The sequence below is a fragment of the Gobio gobio genome, assembly GCF_949357685.1.
Source record: "Gobio gobio genome assembly, chromosome: 7".
Taxonomy (NCBI): Eukaryota; Metazoa; Chordata; class Actinopteri; order Cypriniformes; family Gobionidae; genus Gobio; species Gobio gobio.
In genome coordinates this window covers 30200276-30219748 of record NC_137103.1, presented here as the reverse complement: position 1 = coordinate 30219748, position 19473 = coordinate 30200276, and the positions used below count along the sequence as shown (strand labels likewise).

Genomic DNA, 19473 nt, shown 5'->3' with positions numbered 1-19473 from the left:
GTTGCTTGAGGTCCAGTGTAAAGTTTCCACAGTCAGTGATGGTTTGGGGTGCCATGTCATCTGCTGGTGTCGGTCCACTGTGTTTTCTGAGGTCCAAGGTCAACGCAGCCGTATACCAGGAAGTTTTAGAGCACTTCATGCTTCCTACTGCTGATCAACTTTATGGAGATGCAGATTTCATTTTCCAACAGGACTTGGCACACAGTGCCAAAGCAGCCAGTACCTGGTTTAAGGACCATGGTATCCCTGTTCTTAATTGGCCAGCAAACTCGCCTGACCTTAACCCCATAGAAAATCTATGAGGTATTGTGAAGAGGAAGATGCGATATGCCAGACCCAACAATGCAGAAGAGCTGAAGGCCACTATCAGAGCAACCTGGGCTCTCATAACACCTGGGCAGTGCCACAGACTGATCGACTCCATGCCACACCGCATTGCTGCAGTAATTCAGGCAAAAGAAGCCCCAACTAAGTATTGAGTGCTGTACATGCTCATTCTTTTCATGTTCATACTTTTCAGTTGGCCAAGATTTCTAAAAATCCTTTCTTTGTATTTGTCTTAAGTAATATTCTAATTTTCTGAGATACTGAATTTGGGATTTTCCTTAGTTGTCAGATATAATCATCAAAATTAAAAGAAATAAAGTCTGCGTGTAATGAATGAATATAATATACAAGTTTCACTTTTTGAATGGAATTAGTGAAATAAATCAACTTTTTGATGATATTCTAATTATATGACCAGCACCTATATGTATATTTATATAATTGTGTGTGTGTGTGTGTGTGTGTGTGTGTGTGTGATGAAATAGCTATGAAATTATCCTTAGCAAGACAAATCAGTCCATCAGTCACAAGCTGATGTAAATCACTGTGTATATATCACAATATATAAGATTCTTTAAAAAAAAAAAAAAGTGTATTATAGGGAATTATTTTCTAGTAGTTTAAGCCCAACTGATGCCACTGAATTAAAGCAAATAAACACATTTCTTTATTTACATAATTAATTTACAGTAACATGTATCTGAGATAAAGAACACTAAATAAATATCCTACATGAATTTAAATGAGATTATTCTACTTTTGTGTAGGAGCTATAGGAATAAATGTCAAGTACAGTAATTAGTCACAGATTGTGAAGTCCATAAATAAGTTTTTGGCTTTTGCTTTGGTCACACAATGTAAGTGACACTGAAATGAATAGTCATAACTTGCATGAAGGTATGATGTGCATCATATTGTGATAAATAAGCTATTGTAATGATGAAGTCCTGTCACAGCTTGAGTTACAATGGCACCTAAAACATGTACTAAACATAACGACATATATAAGCATACGCTTCATGATCCTCATTTAACAGCATACCTTTTTGTCTCAATGCACCCAGTGTTGAATTAATGTTTAAGTATAAACATCCGAGTCATTTGTAAACAATAATCAAATGGAATGAAAAAGTTCATGGTACCACATCATGGAAATATTCACAGATTCAGCCTTTTAAATCAGAGTGCATCTGAATAAAAGTTTTTAAAATGAAATGTAACTGTAAAATTGGATGATCTCTTGAACCTTTGTAATGGCAAAAGAAATTTGTAGAAAAACAGGACACTCACAACCCCAGACATCAGTGGAATGTGAAGACTGGGGTACTATCTATCTAAACATCTTAACATTAGATGAAAGACGAACCTGTCAGGGACATTCACACGTAACATTCATGCCATCCGAAAAGATGCTGAAGATGCACCTGATTTAGCTATGACTTCAAACAAACAAGTCGCATCATGATTGTTCAGCTATAAAATGTGTGGTTTTCAAACTAAATAAAAAATCTGCTTGGTGTAGATGCACTTAAAGTCTTATCGAGTTTAAACATTGGAATGATCCGATGTCCATGGTGCTTTCAAGTTTTCAAACATCTAAAATTTCAATGATCTGGTTGAACTTTCAGATCATTTTAACCACTATTGTAACAAAACTAGTAAGGTATCATGTCCCTAAAGGGACATGGTGACAGAAAAAAATACGAGATGGAAAGTAAAATTAAACACCAATGCCTTCGCGTTCTCTCGCAAAAACATTTGTGTTCCTCTGAGAAACTTTGAATTGGCTCGCAAAATGTTTGTGTTCCCCTGATAAACTTTGCGTTTGCTCGCAAAACGTGCAAAGTTTCTCAGGGGAACGCAAATGTTTTCCCATCTCATAATAATTCCACAACCGTGTCACTTTAGGGACTCCATAATAAGGACACAGGTTTCATAAATTAGTCTCATCCCAAGAAAGATCGTTCATATTCTTTAACATTTTTCTAACTATCCTCTCCAGATCTTTCCGGGATCTCTGTTCTTCCTCCAAGGATTTCTTCATTTTTTTATAGTCCTGTTGGAACGGTAAAATCATGTAACCAGGCAATGTAATCTATTAAATATTATCGTTTTCTATTAGATTATTTTAAATATTAAGACAATCTTCCTCACACCCTCACAGACACTCACCTGTTTAAGTTCCTGTACCTCATCTTTCAGAGCATAAACAACATCCACAAGGCTCCTAGGAAACATTGGATATGTCAGTGCATACTTCAATAATGCTCTATTCAATTCATGTTCTCGTGACAAACAACCTTCTTTTTTCACACTTATTATAAACCCTGTTCATAAGAATGGCCAAATATGCAGTCTTACTTCTCCTCCAGAAGAGTCTGACCATTACTCTTCAACTCGTCTACACTGAACTTCTCCTCCCCAGGAACTATCAGTGCTGGACTGGCATCTTTCCACTGTCCTGTTTCAAAAGAGAAGCCCCGCAGATTGATTTCAGGAGGTTTAGTTTAGTTGGGTTCATTGATTAGCTCGGTACAGGACCACTGTGCCTCAAAGAATGGTTTGGACTGGATCAAACTTACACAGGACTGTGCGTGAGTGAGACAGGAGTTAGTCATGCAGAGTGGGATCATCCAAAAAAAATAAACGCATTCAAAAAAAAAAGAAGAGCACCAAGGTTTTCCTGAAGGGTGGTAAAACTGCAATTAAATCACATACACCACAACCTGTAAACAAAACCCACTTCTGTTTTAAGAGATCAATTCCTGAAAGGATAAACACTGTACAAAACAACCCAAGATTTATTCAAAATGTATATTACAACGTTTGTGGTGTTTTGTCATATATTTGACTCTGCATATATATAACAATCACATTAATAATGTCTTAGTTTCAAATCACGAAAACGGCACTGAAGTATCTCTGTTGAACAGTTTTAAGAATATCTGCAGTAAACGACCGACAAAAAGGTAGTAAATATACATATTTTCTTCTCGTTCATTTTTTTTAACCACAGAATAGAACTTGGTCACAAGGAATCACATAACATGAGGAATTATACTCAATGTCATTCTCTAAGTAATTGGCAAGTTGGTTTTCTTGTTTGTCTCATCATACATAAAAGAGGAAAAGCATCAAACACTGAGGCTTTGACAGAGTCTCGAATGAATGGCGAAACACTCTTGACTATAACCTTCCACACACCTGATTTAAATGGATTCTAATAGAATTTCAACCAACATTCAACAACATTTTTTTTCTGTAAACTTCCATACTTATCACTATAGACACCACTATAAACTTACATAGTTAGATACAAGCATACAAAAAGTCCAAAATCATTCAAAATACATTTACAAATTGAAAATAAATACATTTATATCACATAAGTTTGAACAAACGTCCCCAGTAATACTGTCCGTGGTGCCATCTGAGAATCATACTTGAGAATTTCATGAACATCTATTCATGAAGTTCTCTGGTAAGACCCAACTCCTCGTGTCAACAGAGAGGAAATCTAATGTTCACATTCAGTAAACATAGTCCAAGGTAATACCACACATTTCAGATTAATGACAATACTCTAATATTTACAGACACTTTTTAAGAGATTTTAGCATCTTTTTTCTGTTACAGCAGAACCTGTCCTTATTACCTTCAGAGTGCATTGTACCTTCAACAACGTCAATAATTAAATACATCTGGGAATGAGGGAATGAGAACATCATTTTTTAAAGGACACTTAAATAAATTTTGAATGCGAGGCAAACAAAGGGGGAAAAAAAACGTAGTTAAGTGAAGTTGGTGGTTTCAGGGGGAGTTTAAATGTCAAGGCAACAGGGAATTGCTTTGGGAAAGTGCATATATATGCAGAAAATGATGAGGTGTGATTGATACAACACTGAGAAATAAATATATAAAAATGAGTAAAATAAATATGCATTAGAGTGATATCATTAAATACATAAATAGTTTCAAATAAATAAAAAGTCATAAAAGTCATTTGAAATAAGAGGAGTGAGGGGGAGATTAATTTTGGTGGGAGATGTAGGAGCTCTTACGGGAAACAGAGCCCATCCTGTAACTGTGGGCCGTCCATATACTGTCATAGTCAGAGTCCTCTGAGAGGTCCGAGGTGGTCTCGGGCCTTGAGATACTGCTACGGCGGCCCAGAGAGTCCACGCTGGATTGATCCAAAACGTGGTTATGCATGAGATCAGTGCCTTGCCATGCTGAAGAGGCCGTCCAGTCGCAGATGATGAGGATCAAATCACACAAATGAAGGGAAGGAGGCAGGGAGGATTGCAAATGGAAGGGAAAGGGAATAAAACAAGGGGGCCGACCAAAGAATGGACACGGGTGGTGCAACCACATAGATGGGAGAACCAATAATACCCCAAGATAATAAATGAGTAAAAAAAAAAAAAAGATTAAATAATAAAAAAAAATGGTGTGTAAAGATGTCAAAATGAAACGGGGTGGTGGGGGGGGGGGGGGGGGGGTCATGATAAAAAAAATTAACATTAAGTATGATGAAGAAAAAAGAGAGGATATTGTTATAAGATATCCAAGAATAAACTTGTTAAGATCAACAGACTTTAGTTTATACCGGACTGCTGTTCTATGTTACACACACAAAAAGTCGATATGAATGAGGAGTGTCTTAGAAGAAAAGAGACAGAGGTGGACGGGGCCGCATACGAGACTTACTTGAGTTCAGAGTCTGCCTGGTTTTAGCACTCGTGCAGTAGGCCTCGATCACTTTCAGAATCTGAGCATCTTCCTCCAGAGCTACAGTACCTGCACCGGTCAGAGGTTACATCAGACACTTGATCTTTTAGAATCTCTTGATTTCAGTAACCATATCGGACTTACTCTTCCTCAGTGCAAACTCCTCATCGGACGGCTTCCTCTCCGGCTTTCTCTTGGGCAGCAGCTTTTTCATTGTCTTGGGGCTTTTACTGAGGTCCTGAAAGAGGAGGAGGAATGGAAAAAAATAGGAAAGGAGGTAAAGGGGAGACTTGTAGAGCCATAAGAGACTGCTCAAAATAACAGTGACTACAATATCAAGGGAAATAATCAACAAATATGATTTCTGTATTATATTATATTGCATTTCCATAATATTTGTAACAGGAAGTCCAGTATATGCTGCATAATCAGCTCTAATCTGATCCCAGAATACCTCTTTATAGCAGAGAGCAGCTGAGGGCCTGAGTGGGGGGGCTGGACGCAAGCAGCTCAGGCTCCAGGGTTTCTGGGTTTTGGGGGGCTCCAGGGGGCCCCACATCATGGTGCTGTGTGGGGCCCCATGAGAGGAGGGATGTGGTAAGGTGTGGTAGGCAGGAGCAACTGTCAGGCCCCGGCTTTCTGCATGTCTGGATGGCGTCAGAGGGTGAGACGGGAGCTAGAGGGGTAAAATTTAAGTTGACCTTTAAGCCTAAGTTTAAGATAATTCACAGGTCACATTACAACCCAAAATTTAAATAAAAAAATGTTTGTGTTACATTACACTTGACTTTATATTGTGTAAAGCTCTTAAAGGTTTAGTTCACCCAAAAAATATTTTTTACTCAACCTGATGTCTTTCCAAACCCGCAAGACTTTCGTTCATCTTCGGAACACTAATGAAGAGCTTTCTGTCCCTCCACTGACAGTTCAAAAAGTTCATAAAGAGATCGTAAAACTAACACATATTAATTGAGCGGTTTAGTCTTACGGGTTTGGAATGACATGAGGGTGAGTAATTAATAACAGAACTTTCAACTAACCTTTTAAAGTCTTTTACAAACGTTTGTGTTGTTTTTACTTTTTTCCAACACTCTTCTGCATAGCGAATATAAAATTGTTAAATGAATTAAGTTAAATAAAATAAAATAAATAATTATATATAAACTAGAGAAATTTATTCATCACATTTTCATGTAATTAATAGTGATTAATCACACCTAACATTAAGGTTTTTTGAATATATTTTTATATTCTAACACTTTCACATTTAATCTCCAAAATAAATGTAGAAACAACAAAGACAGTATATTTTAGTATAAAGGTCCCATATTATGGATTTTATTTATTATTTTATAATGTTTCCTGAGGTGTACTTATATTGTTAGTATGATTTTTACATCATAAAATGTCATAATTTTTGTAATAATATCCTGATTTTAGCCCTTTGGCTTAAATGCTCTGTTTGAAGGGCCGTGTCTGCTGTGAGACTTTAGTGGAAACGCCCACTGTTGTGATTGGCTGGCATATTAGCATTTGAAATGCGTATTAAATGTGGAACCCTCGCAAATACTTTTACAAAAAATTTTTTACTATTCCAGCTGTTGAGATTAACAAATCGTGAAAGTGTTGATTATATATAGGGAAGATTCCAGATTGGCCCATCTGAGCTTTAATTTTCTCAAAGGCAGAACAGGATACCCAGGGCTTGATTTACACCTAATCGCCATTTCTAGCCACTGGGGGACCATAGGCAGGTTGGGGAACTCATTTCAAATGTTAAAAAACCTCATAAAGTGAAATTTTCATGCCATGGGACCTTTAAATATTCGTTTAATGGCATCTTTTTAACAAAGCACTATGAATGAAGGCCAGTATTACTGATACTGAAGTCTCTATTAAATGAATACTTCTCAATTTTAGCCATTAATTATAGCCATTTAACATTTATCATACCATTTATAATTGAAAGTTATCGATTTTAACATTTAAAATCATTTAAAACATTTAACATTTAAAAATATATAAACATTAAAATGTAAGTGAACTTAAAACAATCTTCAAATAATCCCATTGTAATGAATGTCACATTTAGCTGTGCCTTTAATATATCAGGGTTCAACTCTAAGGTTTTTTTCAAGGTGAGACGGTTCAGATTTTTACATGCACTGCTAAAATGCACAAAAAGTTATTGTTTTCGTTGTTTTTGACCCATGTAACCTTGTAAATAGTGCTTTAAGATTTTCAGGTAGGTCTAACAGGTAGGAAATAAATTCAGTCAAGAGCAGTGAGTGATTTTCTCTTTGCCTTTTGTTCTTTGATTCACAATAATGACAGACAGTAGAAGGTTTATTAGGCTGCTGTCACTTTAAGACCTAACGCACATGACGCTGATCTTGCGCGCATCCAATTTTCTCACAACTCTTTGCGTTCATTAACACTTTTAAACTCCTTTAAGACTGAGCTTACGAGGACTAGACAAAACAGGAATTTGGGCATAATTTTGTGAGTTTTTGTCCGAAAGAGAAAGCTGTCTGAAGAGGCATTTTGTGCATGCATTTCAGGTGACTCACTGTGTGGCAGGGAACAGTGAGGGGTTTCATGCTGGGAGCCGCCATGGTGGTGTGCTTGGTCTGTCGGTTCAGATGCTCAAGCCAGTCCTGCAGATCCTGTTTGTTATAGCAGATCACCTGAAGCCTCTCAAACATGCTTCCTATTGGATGGACACACACAAGCACAGTCAATGAATGACTAAGAACGATAAAAACACTTGCTTATGTCTTGAACTCAAAGAAATGTGAGTCAGTTTGTCCTTACCCGAGAGCTCAAAAGCATTTTTATGACTTTCACAGTCTTCTAATGGGTTCACCGTCATCCCACTCAAAGGTAGCTTGCCCTGAAAGAAACAAAGCAGACATTTTCTCTTTGTGCTAGAGCCGCAAGTGCCATTTTAATGTGCGTGTTGAAAAGCTGTGGTTTGAGTGGATTTTAGGGGGTGGTGGAATGAAACAATGAGATGTATTTGACTGTGCAGTAATTAGCTCTGACAGCAGCTGGTTTCTGACCTGGTAGATGAAGCCACTCATCCTTGGACTGGCAGACAGGATGAGCAAAACATGAGGGAAAAGCAGAAGGTAACGCTCATGCTTCTCCTGAAAAAAAAAAACAATGAACACAGCCATTGTAACTGCAGGACTGAAATTAGCAACAAGTCTTTTTAAAACAACATTATTTATCATTCTCTTTAGCTGTTATTTAGCTTTTTCATGCATGGTGTCCACGACTGAAGACATTTTCTCTTTAAAAAAAATTGATATCCACAAAAAAAAAAGATTTAAGTATAAAGACAAATCTTGATTTTTTTTTTAAACAATTACCTGATAATGTAATTGTTTAAATCTGTAATTACCTGAAGTGGATCTTTTTTTCCCAATCAGAACAGACCATATTTTTTCCCCAAGACATAGGGCATCTGATACGATTGCTAACAAACATATTCGTCAGAGTGTTTTGTTTTTATGTTCCAAATTCCAAGTAATCTTTTACATTTAATGGCGAAGGCACATTGGCTTCCCAACAATTCCCTTCAATGTTTACATAAATTAAATTTACTACTTTTATTTCCACTTATGGAAACAGATCAAACTTGGGTGATACGGAACTAGCAACAGATCTTTTCTTCCATATTGTGACAGATCCAGGTGAAACATTATGGAAAAAGTAAACCAAAAGTAGGCGGGGACTTGCAAATTGGATGGAGGCCGATCTGAATGTGAGTTTGCAGTCAATTGTAAGAAAGGGGTAGAGCTTAAGCTGAAAAGTTTGCCATACACCACCAGAAAGAAATCTGTTGGTATGACTATTACAAGGACAAAAATGGATGTATGGATGAATCATTCACAATATGATCAATAACATCCATTAAGAAAATATATAGCGTCTGTGCCAATAGCCTCTGTATAGCGCAGTTGTGCTTCGGGCATCCCGAGTTCGAGTCCTGGCCCGTGGACCTTTCCCGATCCTAGGGATGCACCGAATGTTTGGCAACCGAAAATAGCAAAAATTTAATTTTCGGTGTTCGGCCAAATAAGTCAAAAGACGGAATAAATTTAACCGAACAATGACGTTTTTGATGATGCGATCAAATATAGCAACCAGCGCGTGTGAGAGTGCAGCAATGCAGCAAACATGTCGGAAGTGTGGAAGTGGATAGCCGTTTGCAGACACTGTCCAAGCACCCTCAAATGCAAGCAAGAGCACCCTCAGTTGATACTGTATATTGGCAAATGCTCCAGTGCATATTTGTGTCTGTAGAACGTTAAATGTATCCATTTACAACGTATTTCTATAGCGGTGACAGGCTCGCAAAACCTCTCATAAACAAACAAACAAAGTGTGGACACGAATCGACGCAAGCAAGATATTTATTGTGTATTGTTAGCAGCTTCAGTGAACTTTGTACCTTGTGAGATCGCGATGAACTGACATAGCGACAGCGTTTATTGATCATAAATGGAGCCAGCTTCTTGGCTCGCTTTCGAGTCTACAGTCTATATAATCCATTGAATAAAACTATTATTTTTCATGTTGCAAAAAGGATTAATGGCCAATTGCACGCTGCAAAGTTTTGGAAGTGACATTGTGAAATAGTAATGCATTAAAGCAATGTAAAGGCAGACTAATAGAAAAATATTTGTTGCAAAATATTTTTGGAATTCTAAATAATCTTAAATGTCTCACTGTACACTCAGTGCTGTTGGTGGAGCCGTTGCTTAGCCTACGTCTGCACTTTAATGGAGTACCTTCAGTGATTTGATTATGATATTTGTAGACATAATAGGCCAAAGATAAGATAAGATAAAATTATATATATTTTATATATATTGTGATTTGTTTGTATAATGTCTGCTGGAATGCTAAAAAATGTTCAGTGTTAAATAAATATTTTTAAATTGTAGTTTTGTAATTTATTTTTCTTTAAAAAAAGCAAGACAAAATCATAAAAAGCTCATTTTTACTATTTAATTTATGCAATGGTGAAAAAATTGGCAAAATAAATGGATCCAAAAAATTCTAAAAAAAAACATGTTTGGTATTCGGCTTCAGCCAAGTGTTTTATTATTATTCGGCTTCAGCTTCAGCCAAGAATTTTCATTTTGGTGCATCCCTACCCGATCCCGTCCCTCTCTCTCTCTCTCTCTCTCTCTCTCTCCAACTTCGCTTCCTGTCAACTAATTGTCCTGTCATAGTAAAGGCAAAAATGCCAAAAACAAATCTTTAAAAAAATAGAGAATAAATAGCATGAATTTTCATTTCATGCTGACTTTAATGTCTGGCATTGTTCAAATAAAAAAAATAGACCTGTCCCAAATTCACACAATATGAGGAGAAAATGTTCATCAGGTCTGTCAGCTATTGAGATCTTTGTGCTGTCTCACCTCACAGCCATAGTTCTGGACCATGGCCTGGCTCATATACAGCACTGAACCCAGGGTCTTGATGTCCTCCCCTTCCCAGAGACGAATCGCCTCAGTCAGGATCTGAAGCTCAAGCTCCTTACGCTTCCGCACCTCCTGACACTGTGCCTGTAATCATGCCAACACAACACATTAAGAAGGCTGGTTGTCATGGGGAATGATCCACACCTAACTGCAGTGGCAAAACCACGGGACACCAGTCAGCTTTAGCATTCTAACTAGGCAGTTAACACTCACAGAGAGATTCTTGAAAGCAGTCATACATTTCTGAATTTCTGTCCTGTCTGGATGACCCTCCTGAAAGGGAAAGAAGACAGTGTCACACTGAAATGTTGACAATGATAAAAACCTCAACAGAAACCACACAAACTCTCTATCTTCTACCTCCATGTGTCTCTCCAGCTCCTTCAGTAATGTGGGATATTTGTCCAGTCTCATGAAGGGTTTGCTGAGGCCAGAGGTCAGTGTGAGAATACCTGGTATAGACGCACCCCTTCCCTCCATGAACTCTCCAAGTTCCTCACTGCAGGCACAGAAATGAGAAGTTTTCACACCAGTGAAGAGGTTTTCTGTGAAATCAGGTCACAGCATGGTGGCATACCTGTGATCAGTGAGAATACTGACTGCCGACGGGTGGTTGGAGCAGTAAGACACATAAAGAGACCTTGTCTGGGGCATGAGATTGAGGAAGAACCCTCCCACTTTCTGCTGTAGCTCTGGAAGCCTTAAATCACAGAACATTGAGGAGAATTATTACAAACAATGTACTGATATTCTAACACTTGATGACTGCTCTGTCAAGTCTTTGTCGTCAGTTAGGAACCTTGGTGCGCTCTTTGATACCAAACGCATATTTGAAAGCCACGTTTCTAGCATCTGTAAAACCACTTTTTTTTTTTACTTTAAAATATATCTAAATGATGACATATGCCCTCAATGACAAATGCTGAAAAGTTAGCTCATGCATTCATGACCTCAAGTCTAGATTACTGTAATGCTCTACTGGGTGGTTGCCCTGCATGCTTAATAAACAATCTCCTGCTGTTCCAAAATACAGCAGCTAGAGTTCTTACTAGACACTGACACTACTGGATCAGAACTGAACGGAGCTGAACAATGACATCTCCATTTTCTGCAGAATTGCTTTATAGATTAAATGAACTTATTAAAAAATGTATGATCTTTACAATGGGACTGAATCAACAATGAACTAACTTTAGCTGAACAATGAAAAATTTTTTTTTTTAGAGCTGCTGTACAGCCAAAAAGAACTCTGCTTGCATAATTTAATCATTTTCCTGTTATCACCGTAAAGCTGCTTTGAAACAATCTGTATTGTATAAGTAAGGGATAATCCATGGCTAGCTGTGCATTAAACGATTTTAATGCACGACGTGGAGGCAAAGAACCGCCTGACGAGAAGCGGAGGGTGGTTGCCTCCGCGAAGTGCATCAAAATAGGAAAATGATTCAATAAAAAAAGAAAGCAATGAGGTCAAAGAAACTGCCTGTAGAGCTCAGATACAGGACTGTATCAAGACTGGGGAAGACTGCAAAAATGTATTGAAGGTTCACAGAAGCATGTAGCATCCATAATCCTTAAATGGAAGAAGTTTGAAACAACCAGGACTCTTCCTAGAGCCATTATCATATATATGGAAATGTCCATGTATACTTTCTATGACAGGTATAAACTAATTTTTTATAAAAACTAATTTTCCAAACTTGCTAAAGAATTTACCACTAGGGGTCAGTGTAAACATAGAAAAAAAAAAAACTCTAGTGATACTCAAATCCTCTTAATGGACCTCAGGTTTATGTTACTGCCCAGGTCTATTTTCATCATCTAGAAGTCGAAACTTGATACATTTGATAGAGTCTCAGTTTCACTAAGTGCTTGTCCCTCATGTCATAAATTACTCGGAGGCTATTAAGAAACAGGCCAGGAATCACATGGCTGCTTATGGTTAGAATGAAACTCACTTGGTGCAGTCCTCCAGTGACTGGACCAGAGTCTGCTGGAAAGTGCTGATTTCCTCCAGGTTTCCAAGAATGACACTTACATCTGAGGTGCTCAGTCTATGAGAAACAATGAGAACTGATGAGAAAAGTCAATGCTCAAACATTAAGGCTGTACTTCACTCAAATGATGAGAAAATTTAAAGGGGAATGGTTACACATTTTTTAAAATCACAATATATTTTAAAATCACACTAAATTAACACACTAATGCCCAGTTTCACAAACAAGGCTTAAACCTAGTCCCAGATTAAACAGCATATTTGAGCTGTGTTAACAGAAAGCAACTTCCACTGACATATTTTAAAGTATGTCAGTAGTCAGTACCATTGTTTTGTCTCAAGATGCACATCAGTACTGTTTTTTTAAGGCATATTTATAAAAGCTACTTCTGCCTTAAAGTGCCCCTATTATGGATTTTTGAAAATGACCTTTCATATAGTGTGTAACATAGTTGTAAGTGAATGAAAACATCCTGCAAACAAAGTTTAAAATCTGAAAGAGCACCGTATATAAAGTTAGTGTCTCTCAAAAGTAAGAGTCGACTCTGAGTCAATTAAACAAATCGTTTGTCAAACGAATCACAAGCCGTTTCGTTGGGACGTCAAGACAACATTAGCATATTGCCCATCCACTTATTGCGCACGCAGACACCAGGGAAACCTTGAACCACCTCAAACACTTTATGTTATTGATACAGTTCCCGCATGTGCACCACAATAAATTAGAAACACCAGAGGTGGGACCAAGTCATTGTTTGGCAAGTCACAAGTAAGTCTCGAGTCTTTACATTCAAGTCTCGAGTCAAGACAGGCAAGTCCGAGTCAAGTTGCAAGTCCTCAACTTTAAGCTTCAAGTCTTAAACAAGTCATTAGTGATTTTATCACAAATTGATGTTGCAGTATTAATTAATATATGAAATGTATACTAATTTATATCAGGAAGGCTTTTAAAATAATGTTCATGACTTAGCAGTTCAATTTCATGTGAGATGAGGTATAAACAATTTTCACTAGGGCACCCATCTATCTCAGTTCAATTTAGGGATTGTGCTTATGCGTGACAAAATAAGAAAAAGCAGTGAGAATTTTTTTAATTATTATTGGTAACAGAGTAACAGACAAAATAATTTCATAGAAATAACCATAGCTATTCACTTTGTATGTGTACGTGAGTAATGTAACTAAGCTATTGAACCATTATTTGGAACATCAAAAACAGTTAAGAAAAAAACTTTACTTTTTACTGAGAGAGGAAACGTGCATAATTTTTCACATTTTAAACGGTTTGCTAGTACTTGTGTATTAAAATGCCTGAAGATGCCTGATTAGAAAACACTGATCAGGGATGTGCAGAGAGTTTCTCAGGGGCTCAAATGTAAAAAAATAGGCGTATATATCTTGTAAGTTTGAAAATAACCAAAGGTATTTGAAATAAAACAAAGACATCTGCTTTACTGTTGGCAACCATCGTCTTACCCAAGATATTTGAAATTGACTCAACCCCCTCCCCCCTGAACCTCATCAGAAGGGCCATTTGGAATTTCTAAGGACAAAGGAAGGCTTGCAGGCCAAATGTTTGTCACACCTTTAGTACAGAGGGAGAAGCTTCGTCTGATTGGTTACTTTCAAACGTCTCACGTTTTGGTCTGATTGGTCAGTTTTGAATGGGTCATATTTGAGTTTGGTGACATCAGGGAAAAGGATAAAAGAAGATCGCAATGATAGCTCCGTCTCTTTATATTCTCTGCCTTTCTCTATAGAGAGCTGCTCTTTGCCTCTCTCTCTCTCTCTCTCTCTCTCTCTCTCTCTCTCAGGTAACATTCTATGCATAGGCCTACTGAGTACAATTAAGAGTTTAAGTTTACATCCATTTGAAACTATTTTAAAGGGGTGGTAAACCACGATTTCACTATTCTAACTTTAGCTAACGTGTAATGTTGCTGCTTGAGCATAAACAACATCTGCAAAGTTACAACGTTCAAAGTTTAAAGCAAAGGGAGATATTTGCTTTTAAAGAAATCAGTTTCTAAGAACTACAGCAAACGGCCAGTAGGCGACTACACACATTCCTCCAGGGTTGGTGACATCAACAGGCTCAATATTTACATAAACCCCTCCTCCGAGAATATTAAATAAGGGGGGGTGAGGCCATTTTGTATCGCGGCGCTGTTGTGGTATAGTCAGGCTGGAGTGTTGTTGCCGCGATGCCGAGGAAACGCTGTTATTTTCATCCGGATTGCAGGTCTGGGGTACTTGCTCTGTTCAGCCTTCCTTGGGACGGGGGTTCGTTGCAGAGCGTTTAACATACAGCATGTTATATGCACACGTGTGTTTGAGTCAGCGGGGAATCAGGCGCGCGCAGGGCTCCCTGCAGCACATCTAACAGAGGAAAACATTCACCGTCTTCGCGATTTCAATGCCAGATTTGCACAACGTCAGCTGCGTGAAAAAAACACTGCCGGTGCGTGGATGCATGACACGCGCGCTGCACATTTCACGGAGGACAACACAAACTTCCACAAACTTCGCGAGTTCAATACAGGATATGCACAACGGCTTGTCCTGAAAGCTGGATTTACAAACAGAAGCTGTTCACGGGCCACAACCTGTAAGTCTGATTTATTTTTCATCTATGCGTTTTCCTGTAATAGGTTGTAGCAAGGAAGTAAACAGATGACAACGCTGTTCTGCAAACCAGTCTGTTAAATGCTCATTCATACTTAACGTTATCCGACGAACACCTAACGTTACAAACACTAACGTTAAAATCTCAACAGCGAACCTGACATTAGTGTAAATGATTCTTTGATTAGAGCTTTTATGTATTGTTTATCTACAGGCTTGCTAAACATGGTTCTGTGTGTGATTTGGCTTACTAGTTAAAGCCAGTGCTTAGTGTTTGTTTTGGGTTAGTTCTTGCGACAGATATTTGGCTATAATCGTTCTAAAAATACAAAAGTTAAAGTGCCATTCAGTAGCGATCATTATAGATCCGCAGTCTTTACTCTTGAGGACTGAACAGGTTCTGCTCGATCATCTTCACTCAAATGTTCTGGGTCTGATTCGGGCTCAGATTGGTATGGTTTTATTGACGCCGTTGTTTCTAACAGTGACCAAAGCACAGCCTCCGGTAAGGGGCGTGACGTTTCCGACATACGTGCACTAGGCGTTTAGCGAATCACAACACACTGGGCCAGCTAACCAATCAGAGCCCATCGCGTATTTTTGAGGGACTGGCTTCATACAACCCAGAAAGCATCAGACCGTTTTACAAGGAGGGACAGAGCAGTGTAGAATAAAGGTCAAATATATGAAAAATAAGGCAATTTTTTTTAAAACGAAGCATGAACACATGTTACAGTGCACCCCACAAACACAGTCAAGCCTTCAAAAGAATGTGTTTTACCACCCCTTTAAGTGTAACCATAACTAGAATTTGTGTTTCCATTTAAAAGAGAATTCTGTCTATTATGTAATTGACATTTTACATTTACCTGATTGTAAATAAATAGTTACATTTTGGTCCTTTCTGAATTACTCTGAATTAATATCTCCAGTACGGAACGGTATAATTGCAACAAAGGGTTAAAACGGAATGATTAAATGTATGATTAACTATCAAATATAAATGACCAAACAACCAATTGGCATTCTATCCTAAAATCGACAATATGATAAATGGAGTCAGATAAAGAATATTATAATTAAATCAATTTTGCCCAGCTGAAACACGAACGCACAACGGCCTTCAGTCGCAGCTCGTTACCTTCCTTGGAACGAGATTTTAGCAGCCTTACAATCCATATAACTTCCAATATAACAAATAATAGTAGCCTATATTCAGTGGTGTGCGGTGGAGTTTTAAAATGAAGAGGCAAAGTTTTTTTACTTATTTTTTTTACATATCAAATGTAAATATATGTCACTACACTTCATTTTCCTGAATAAATAAACACAAGTTATTTCCTTTTTAATTAGTCTTTCATTCAGGTCGATTCCAGAACGTGTATGAAATCAAGAGGTGGGATTTAACGTGTGAACCAATCATATCCAATCATAACCAATCATAGCGCGACTTAGACAGGTCTTTTAAAAGTCAATGTGCTCAGGCAACCCTCTGTAACTTTACCTGCGGGTGTCGCTGTTGGACAGTGTTGTTTTATAAAAATAAGTAATTTTTACACCTTTTAATGTAACATTTTTTAATATTTGCGTGGTTTTATTTTTGTAATATTATATATTGTCTCATCCAGTTTTTTGAGGAGGTTTTTTCTCTTGCCTCCTTCTTGACAGCCTACACTTCGAATAATAGCTTTGACTAAATCGTGATTGTTTGGCTTGATTTTTCCTGCCACCGAGCCACAGGCATTCACTAGAGAGGTTCCCGACCACTGTTGTAAGCAGACAGTTTGGTCACAATTATGAATATGAGATTACAGATACAAACTTATTGTATTTTACTTTTACAATGAGCAGAATAATTACAACAAAAAGAAAAAAATATAGAGAAGGCGGGGTCAGAATGAGCAGTCAAGCAAGACACGCACCATAGCAACACGTCATGGCAGATATTTCAGACTGACAGGCACGTAAAAGATAAACTGGAATTTTCCAACTTTATTACTATTTCTTACAAGTTGTTATATCATAATTCAAATTCTGTTTTATTGGCCACAATATTATTGATGATTGTTGAGAGGTGCACGTCTGATTAATTTTCAAAAAGGGCAGGGGCTCGAGCCCCCAAAGCCCTCCCATCTGCACTGACAAGCGCTCGCTGAATGAGTGCCTCTCTGGCTCAGTGCCAAAAGACAATCCTACAGTGATGATTACAATTCTCTGACCATTTAGAAGGTAGGTCAAGTCTTTCCAAGTCAGAGGGCTCAAGTCTGAGTCAAGTCGCGAGTCATTGTTGCCAAAGTCTAAGTCGAGTCGCAAGTCATCTTTGGTTATGCCAAGTCGAGTCACAAGTCATCCAATTTGGGACTCGAGTCCAAGTCAAGTCCAAGTCATGTGACTCGAGCCCACAACCCTGAGAAACACACACACACACACTTACTTGTTCATGCTGATGGTGAGGAATTACATTATTATTATTATCATATTATTATTATCTCAATCAATGTACCTCAAACTGAATAGCATCACTCAGAAATGTCCTGCTCAAGGTTCGGGTTGAATATCTAGTTCTTCCAATGTTTCACTGATTCGGACTCACACTGGGATTGATGTAAAAACATTATCGTTACAGTCTTTACAGTGTGTACAATCGCTAGAGGTGTCAAAAGTGTTCACATTTATTACTCAGTTAGAAGTATAGATACTAGGGTTTAAAAAGACTTCTGTTGAAGCATCAACTCAAGCTTTATACTCAAGTAAAAGTGTAAAACTACTTAAAGTATAAAAGTAAAAGTAATGTAAGGAAAAAAATGCCATTAAGGACAAAAGCTTAGGCCGCAACCACAGAGGCCTATAGTCCACTACCCCACCTCCTCAAAAAAAATTTTTTTATAAAAGGCCATAATGACTGTAATTTTATATTAAAATATTAATGTTGAAAAATGTCGGATGCACTAGCCTAGCTGTTTCAGCCGCATATATGTCCATTGAAAATGAACGCATTTTAGTACAATGCAAATACATTAAAGGGTTAGTTCACCCAAAAATGAAAATTCTGTCAGTAATTACTCACCCTCATGTTGTTCCAACCATGTAAGACCTTCGTTCATCTTCGGAACATAATTTAGTATATTTTTGATGAAATCTGAGAGCTGTCTCACTCCTCCATAGGCTTTCAGAGGGACTGAAACTTGATGGCCCAGAATAGTAAGTAAAAACGTCATTTAAGGAGTCCAAATGACTACAGTGGCTCTGTATTAAGTCTATCATGCGACGAAAATACTTTTTGAGCGGAAAAACAACAAAAATAACGACTTTATCACACTATTATTGTTGTTCAATTTGAGCCTCTGACGAGAGTTCGCGGGAGTGCCACGACGCATGCGCGAGAACTGAGATTAACCCTACTCCGAAAGAGTGAGCAGCCAGTCAAGTAGTAGTAGAAGAAGAACGCCGTAATCTCAGTTCTCGCACATGCGTCGGGGCACTCCCGCGAACTCTCGTCAGAGGCTCAAATTGAACAACAATAATAGTGTGATAAAGTCGTTATTTTTGTTGTTTTTCCACTCAAAAAGTATTTTCGTCGCATGATAGACTTAATACAGAGCCACTGTAGTCATTTGGACTCCTTAAATGACGTTTTTACTTACTATTCTGGGCCATCAAGTTTCAGTCCCTCTGAAAGCCTATGGAGGAGTGAGACAGCTCTCAGATTTCATCAAAAATATACAAAATTATGTTCCGAAGATGAACGAAGGTTTTACATGGTTGGAACAACATGAGGGTGAGTAATTACTGACAGAATTTTCATTTTTGGGTGAACTAACCCTTTAAAGCAGTGTTTCCCAACCACAATCCTGGAGGCACACCAACACTGCACATTTTGCGTGTCTCCTTTATTCGACACGCCCATTTCAGGTCTTGGAGTCTCTGATAATAAGATGATCATTTGAATCAAGTGTGTTTGATTAAGGAGTTTGATGCAAAATCGCGTACAAACCAATAGGGTGACGGAATGGTTGATTAAGGAGTTTGATGCAAAATCGCGTACAAACCAATAGGGTGACGGAATGGTTGATTAAGGAGTTTGATGCAAAATCGCGTACAAACCAATAGGGTGACGGAATGGTTTATGTTTATACTACTCAACAAGCCAAAACGAAATAGGAGTAATGAGGCTATTTTTTAAATGTAAGGAATAGAAGTAAAAAGTCGCCTGAAAAAGAATTACTCCAGTTAAGTATAGATACCCAAAATTTCTACTTAAATAAGGTAATAAAGTATTTTTACTTCGTTACTTGA

General features: G+C 37.8%; 1 protein-coding gene across 6 annotated transcripts in view; it reads right to left on the bottom strand.

Annotated features, from left to right (window-relative positions):
- Positions 1-973: 973 nt before the first annotated feature.
- arhgef7a (Rho guanine nucleotide exchange factor (GEF) 7a) overlaps positions 974-19473 on the bottom strand; it is a 38837-nt gene continuing 20337 nt past the window's right edge. For 2 of the 6 annotated variants that reach the window (XM_079822387.1, XM_079822388.1), the window contains exons 8-21: positions 12515-12610; positions 11134-11256; positions 10917-11055; positions 10770-10829; positions 10494-10640; positions 8121-8207; positions 7873-7951; positions 7629-7768; positions 5513-5734; positions 5203-5296; positions 5038-5127; positions 2689-2788; positions 2500-2554; positions 974-2383 (exon numbers count right to left, since the gene is read on the bottom strand). In XM_079822387.1, coding sequence (XP_079678513.1) covers positions 2261-2383; positions 2500-2554; positions 2689-2788; positions 5038-5127; positions 5203-5296; positions 5513-5734; positions 7629-7768; positions 7873-7951; positions 8121-8207; positions 10494-10640; positions 10770-10829; positions 10917-11055; positions 11134-11256; positions 12515-12610 — 1555 coding nt within the window. In that variant the 3' untranslated portion in view covers positions 974-2260. Of the gene's footprint in view, positions 2384-2499; positions 2555-2688; positions 2789-2909; positions 4560-5037; positions 5128-5202; positions 5297-5512; positions 5735-7628; positions 7769-7872; positions 7952-8120; positions 8208-10493; positions 10641-10769; positions 10830-10916; positions 11056-11133; positions 11257-12514; positions 12611-19473 lie in introns of those variants that run through there. The other 4 variants (XR_013816931.1, XR_013816932.1, XM_079822390.1 and 1 more) reach the window with 4 other exon arrangements.